Source organism: Myotis yumanensis, unplaced genomic scaffold (assembly GCF_028538775.1).
Source record: "Myotis yumanensis isolate MYYU_CA2020_CCGP unplaced genomic scaffold, mMyoYum1.0.hap1 SCAF_4, whole genome shotgun sequence".
In the NCBI taxonomy this organism is placed as follows: Eukaryota; Metazoa; Chordata; class Mammalia; order Chiroptera; family Vespertilionidae; genus Myotis; species Myotis yumanensis.
In genome coordinates, this window is record NW_027223755.1 from 106,760,795 (window position 1) to 106,767,497 (window position 6,703).

The window sequence follows — 6,703 nt, forward strand, 5'->3', positions numbered from 1 at the left end:
CCCGAGGGCTCCCGGCAGACGCCTACTCTTTCTGCTCAGTCCCGCCTGCCTCTTCCTGGGCACCTGCCGCCCACATCTCGGCTCGCCCCGCAGGGGGATGGGGTCTCTTCCCGGCCTGGACCGACCCTCCTGGACGCCCCGAGGCTACTCGACCCCGCCCTGACTGCCCAGGCCCCCTGGTGCTGCGGCCCCCCAGGATGAAGGGCGGCCAGGGGGACGCGGGCGAACAGGCCCCGCTGAACCCAGAGGCCGAGTGCCCCACGGGCTCCGCCACGTACCGGGAGTTCGTGCACCGCGGCTACTTGGACCTCATGGGGGCCAGTCAGCACTCGCTGCGGGCGCTCAGCTGGCGCCGCCTCTACCTCAGCCGGGCCAAGCTCAAAGCCTCCAGCCGCACGTCTGCCCTGCTCTCGGGCTTCGCCATGGTGAGGGGAGGGGTGGGGCGCTCGGGGTGGGGGTGAGGAAGGGGCCATAGGCAAAGTGAACGGGTACCCAAGGGAGGCTGGGCAAAGGAAAAGGGATGACTGGGTTTTCAGAGGTAAAAGAGGGGAACGAACAAGTTCCCAAGGGATGACAAATCCTTTTATAATGGGGGGGGGGGGGGGCGGGGGGTGTGAACAGACCCCTGGCATAAACTGGGCCACAGGGAGGATAAACAAGTGCTAAAAATGTCATGGAGGATACAAATCACGTCGTGGGGACAGATAATCCACCAAGGGGGCTGCATATGCAGGGGTGGGACAAAGGTCCAAAAGCCTGGCCGGCAGAAGTGATTACTAGACACCACTCCCACCCGGGCCATGAGAGGTTCAAAGGCAAATCAGAGCTGGGGAGGGACTGTATCAACGGGGGGGGGGGGGGGGGGGGGGGGGGAGGGGCGGGTTAGAGAAAACAAACAGATGGGATGGTCACCCAACTGAAAGTGGGGCCCATCCCAAGGAAGGCATCTACCCAGCAGGTACAAAGGCTGCTGAGTGTAGCCCAGGAAGTTTTGAGAGGAGAGGATGCCTGTGAGGAAGTCTGTGGGGGAAGAAGCTGATAAGGAAACTGATTACATGATTCCCGAGCTGATAAACTGGTGTTGTGGGAAGATGATGTCAGCTAACGGTCCCAGAGGAGGCCTCGGGAAGTGGGACTGAGGGAGGTCCCCGGGTGAGGAGTCAGCTCGTTCCTGCTCGTGGCCGGAGACCCTAGGCAGGTCTCCCCCACTTTGTGGGTCAGTGGGAAATTGGGAGATGGTGGAGGGTGTGCCCTCTGTAGTCTGCCAAGTGCCTGCCCTAGGATGAGCTGATTCTTGTCCTCAAACCCTAGATCTAAGCATGTTAGAGTAGAGCAAGATACACATCAAAGATGGCTTAGACGACCTGTTAATTGGCTGGCAGGAGAGAAGTGTGTGTGTGTGGGGGGGGGGGGGGGCAGGCATCCTTATAGGAACCTGTTTTGGGGGGCAAATTGAGATGGGGATAGAAGGGTCAGAGCACTAGGTGATTTGGGTTAGTCCCTACCCTCAGTGCCACAGCCTCTGTATTTAAAATGATCAGAGGGAAAGTCTCTATCCCCAAGGCTCATTCTAGGCCTATGATTTTTTTTTTTTTTATGTGGGGGCCCAGGATCCACAGGCCAGTCTACCCTTCCTAACGTGGAATCATCTAGGGACAGGGAGTTGGCTCTCCTTCCCCTGTGCAGACTGGAGAGGAAGAGGCAGTCTCATGGACCCATCTAAGGGAGGTCCCCACCCCCATCCACCCCATGGTTCAGTCTGGCCTGCTGCTGGACTTGCATGTTGCTGGGGTGACAGCTTAAAGGCCAGGATCTTCTCTGCAGGATCCAGAGGCCAGATGAGTAGGTTCTGGGGGCAGGACTGGCTCCAGTCGTGCCCGGAGAAAACAAGCCTGCGTCAGGCCATGGAGAAAGCAGGAGTAGGCCTGGCCCAGGTGCCGGTCTGTGGGCGACACCTGCTAATACCCTTCATGGCCCAGTTTCCCAAAACACTCATCCTTGTCTTTCTACCACCACTCTCCAGGCTCTTCACCTTCCTCCTTCCCTCAGCCCCAGAGCAACCTAATGGGTCCTGCAAGAATTATTGGGAAAAGATCCAGATTCTGGAATTCAGGTGGCCTGGGTGAAAATAACATGCAAGTAGTATTAATCTGTCATTAAGTACCAGGCACTGTGCTTAGGGCTTTCATGAGTATTACCTACTATCCTACGAAATAGGTACCACTATTAATGGCGATTTTGCAGATGAGAAAACAGGATCAGAGATGTTATATCACCTGCCCAGAGTCCCACAGCAAGCAAGTGGCAGGATTTGAACGTTGACAGTCTAGTTCTAGAGTCCAGATTTATACCCACCGTGAACAGGACCCAGGCAGGTAATATGGAAGCCAAGTTGGTTTTGTGGGGACTGTGGCTATAAAGAGACCCTGCCCTGGTCAAAGGCAGCAGCCACGACTCAACTCTAGCTGATAGTTGTCATGGAAGAATGTGGACCGGGTGTAACCAGATCCTCCAAATTTTTAAGAGGATCTGGAAATTGGGATATTTCTATGAAATATCTTGGGTTTTATTTATTTTTTTATCCTCACCCGAGGATTTTTTTTTCATTGATTTTTAGAGAGAGTGGAAGGGAGGGATGAGAGAGAGAGAAGGAGAGAAAGAAATATCGACATGAGAGAGACACATTGGTTGATTGCCTCCCTCCTGGATGAGGTCCCTTTCCGGACCCAGGGGATGGAACCTGCAACTGAGGTATGTGCCCTTGACCCTTGACCAAGAATTGGGAATCGAACCTGCGACCTTTGGGTCTCTCTAACCACTGAGCATCCTGCCAGGGCAAAATCTCTTGAGTTTTAAAAATTGGCAACTTAATTCTTGGGTTCATGGTGTGCCAATTTGCAAACTGGCCTTGGACTTTAGTGTTAACTCTAATAATAACAGCAAACACTTAGTGCTTACTATGTGCCTTGCACTATTCTTATCATTTGATGTCTATTAATTCAATTTTCACAATTTTATAAAGCAGATAGGTGCTATTATCAATCCCCATTTTCCAGATGAGGCAATTGAGGCACAGAGAGACTAACTCACTTGCTCAAGACTACACAGCTTGTAGATCTGAGAATGACCCCAGGCAGCCCAGCTCCAGAATCTGCTTTTTAACCCCTATGTTTATAACGAGGTAAGATTGTCAGAAAAATGTCATCCAGCTGTTTTAATAGCGAGGTGGGGGAACTAAGGCCCAGACAGGCCAGAGCCTTCCCAAGGCTGCCCATTCGTTCACTCGACAAAGACTGAGAGTCTTTTTTTTTTTTTCAATCTTCATCCAAGGATATGTTTTTATTGCTTTTTAGAGAGAAGAAGTCTATGGCCATACCACCTGGAATGGGTCCGATCTCATCTAATCTCGGAAACTAAGCAAGGTTGGGCCTGGTTAGTACTTGGATGGGAGGAAGATGGGGGAGAGAGAGAGAGAGAGAGAGAGAGAGAGAGAGAGAGAGAGAGAGAGATTGATTTGAGACACTGCTATTGCTATTGGTTGCCTCCCGTATGCACCCCAACCAGGGATCAAACCCAAACCTAGGTATGTGCCCTGACCAGGAATCAAACCTGCAACCTTTTGGTGTATGGGACGACACTCTAACCAACTGAGCTACCTGGCCAGGGCAAGACTGAGAGTCTTTCTGCCAGGCACTGTTCTAGGTCCTAAGGATACAGCCTTGCTACTGCTCAGGAAGTTATAGGCACTGAATCCATCCCCTCTTGTCCCCACAGGTGGCCATGGTGGAAGTACAACTGGAGAACAACTACGAATACCCACCAGGCCTACTGGTGGCCTTTAGTGCCTGCACCACTGTACTAGTGGCTGTGCACCTCTTTGCACTCATGGTCTCCACCTGTCTGCTGCCCCACATTGAAGCTGTTAGCAACATCCACAACCTCAACTCTGTCCACCAGTCTCCACACCAGCGACTCCACCGCTACGTGGAGCTGGCCTGGGGCTTCTCCACTGCCTTAGGCACCTTCCTCTTCCTCGCTGAAGTTGTCCTTGTTGGCTGGGTCAAGTTTGTGCCCATTGGGGCCCCCATGGGCAAGCCAGCACCTGTGGTACCTGCCTCCCAGGTGCCTGGGACTCTGCCACCAATGGCCACTTCCCTGAGTCCAGCTTCTAATCCACCCTCTGCTTCAGTAGCCCCTCCACAGGCTGCGCCATCTGAGGCCTGCCCACCCCAGCAAGCATGTGGTGGTGGTGGGGTCCATGGGCCAGGATGGCAAGCAGCCATGGCCTCCACAGCAATCATGGTACCCGTGGGGCTGGTGTTTGTGGCCTTTGCCCTGCATTTTTACCGCTCCTTGGTGGCACACAAAACAGACCGCCACAAGCAGGAGTTAGAGGAGCTGAGTCGCCTGCAGGGGGAGCTACAGGCTGTGTGACGGGTGTGTTAGCCACCAGTTAGAAGCACTGCCTTCTTCAGGGGTCAGCTGGAGGCGCCTGGTCTAGACCACTGTTCCCTGACTGCCTGGAGGCACTTCTTGTGGCCACTCTTAGGTAGAGACCAGATTCCTGACCTCAGGGTCCTTTGGGCTGGGCCTGGGGGCAGCTCCCACATTCCCCGGGATTCTCCTTGTTAGCCTGTCCCGTGAGTTTTGTTCTACACCTGGGAGGAGCAAGGGAGAAAGTGGAAGGTCTTCAGTCTAAGGTTCATACACAAAGTGGAAGAAAGGCAGGGAGACCCTGGTCAGACCTGTGGTGCTGACCCCTAGCCACTTGCCCCTATACAGGATGTGGAGGTCAGATTACACGCCCACCCAACTGCCCTAGAAGGCAGCCAACCCTTCCCTTATTTTTATTTGTTAATTTTTAAAATCCTCACCTGAGGGTATTTTTTCATTGCTTTCTAGAGAGAATGAAAGAAAGGGAGGGAGGGCGAGAGAGAGACATCCATGTGAGACAGACACATTGACTGCTTGCCTCCCACATTTGCCCCAATTAGTCCGGGATGAACCTGCAAGCGGTACATGCTCTTTTTTTTTCTCTTCCTTTTGATTTCAGAGAGGAAGGGAGAGGGAGAGAGAGCTAGAAACACCAATGATGAGAGGATCATTGATCAGCTGCCTCCTGCAAGACCCATGATCTCCTGGTTCATAGGCTGATGCTCAACCGCTGAGCCACTCTGGCCACACCTATCAGTCTTGATGGGTTTCACACTCTTGCTTTAGTTGTTCTAGAGAGGGATTGGGTGTTCCGCCCGGGCATAGGTCCAGCCTGTTCTAGAAGGAGCCTCCCTATTTTTGGAGGTTCAAGTGCCTGTCCAACTCCCCAGACCCACAATTAATGCTTCTATATCTGCTGTGCCAGTCTTGGGGGTCTTTGGAGACTGAGGGCCTGTGTTCCCAGCTTGACTCCCTGGCATGGGATGGGGTGAGGAGGTTTTAAGGGGGGTCCAGTCCCTAACCCTTGGGATACAGAGCTATTCTGACGCTGAGTTTTTGATGCACCTTGTTTATATAATAAATTGTGTTTCACAGATGCGTCTGTGGCTGTGAATGAGGGAAGGGGAGGCTTTCTTAGAATCGGGCGCCTTGTTCCTAAGAGACCTGTAGAGACTGGGTGCTGGGCAAGGGTGTGGGAGAGTAGGTTCCAAGTGTGGCCCCCTTCTGGCCAGTAGCCTCTGAATGTAGAGCCTGAGTCATTCCAAGGCAAAGGGCTTTTGCGCTCTTGTTCCTGAGCCCAGGGTCTCTCTTTCACTGAGGATTTAGTATGTTTCTTTTACTCAAGTTTTTTCCTTTGTGTGACTATTACATAGTAGGGGCTTTTCACAGGTTATCTCATTTCACCCTCATAACCACCTAAAGAGACAAGTCTTCCTTATTTCCATTTCAGAGGTAAGGGACCTGGGGTCCAAGAGGCTGAGGATCTTGCCAGAACCACACCGCTCGTCAGTGAAAACTTGGGTTACCTTTGCCATCACATGGGGAATCTCTTTCTGTTTGACTTGAGAAAAGGAGCCAATACCTTTCAACTCGGACGAGAAAGCAGTATGATCTCATCACCCATGCTTCCATGTGAATTCATTTTTTCAGCCTCGTTTTCCTCGCAAATTTAAAAGGTCCCAGTCCTTTCTCTTCTATTCTTATGGTGTGACATCTTGAACAAGTACCCCCCTTTCTCTTTTCGTACTGCTTAAAATGATAAATGTGCATGGACAAGGCTTCAAGGGCCTTTCCTATGCTTTTTTTTATGCCTACATTAATCCTGCGTGACATCAATATCCATTTCAGAGTAAGGATCTGAAGCTCTGAGAGGTCAATGATTTGCCCAAGGTAATGCAGCGAGAGATGTAGACAGAGATGTCTGGGACCTAGCGCACCCTCAGCTCAGGCAGAGGGGCCTCCTGGGTATGCCATTACCTGGAGACCAGAATACCCAGCGTCCAAGACAGAAATAAAGGGTGCCCAGCCCCTGGCGACCGCAGGCCCCCGGTCCCACCGTAAGCCTGGAACGGTGCTGCCCTCGAGCGGCGAGACCGCGTAAGGCTAGCCAACACCCCCCGCCCCATCCCGTTGAAAACGGCGGGCACTGGGACCACGATGCGCCCCGCTCACCTAGTTCCTGTAAAGCCGAGTTTACTTTTTACAGGACCCACTCGAGGGTCTGCAAGCCCCACCGCGTTTATCATCCAACTTTGAGACTAGTAGTGGC

General features: G+C 52.6%; 1 protein-coding gene across 1 annotated transcript; it reads left to right on the top strand.

Moving 5' to 3' along the window:
- ORAI3 (ORAI calcium release-activated calcium modulator 3) lies at window positions 1-5,528 on the top strand. Its single transcript, XM_070413600.1, has 2 exons — window positions 1-425; window positions 3,775-5,528. Exons 1-2 carry the CDS (start codon window positions 198-200, stop codon window positions 4,432-4,434), a joined length of 888 nt encoding a protein of 295 aa, XP_070269701.1. The 5' UTR covers window positions 1-197; the 3' UTR covers window positions 4,435-5,528.
- Window positions 5,529-6,703: the final 1,175 nt, after the last annotated feature.

Excerpts from the sequence above, each read along its gene's own strand:
- ORAI3 (XM_070413600.1), top strand. The coding sequence starts at position 198 with ATGAAGGGCGGCCAGGGGGACGCGGGCGAACAGGCCCCGCTGAACCCA. Across the intron at positions 426-3,774 it reads TGCTCTCGGGCTTCGCCATG|GTGGCCATGGTGGAAGTACA; the intron begins GTGAGGGGAGGG and ends TTGTCCCCACAG.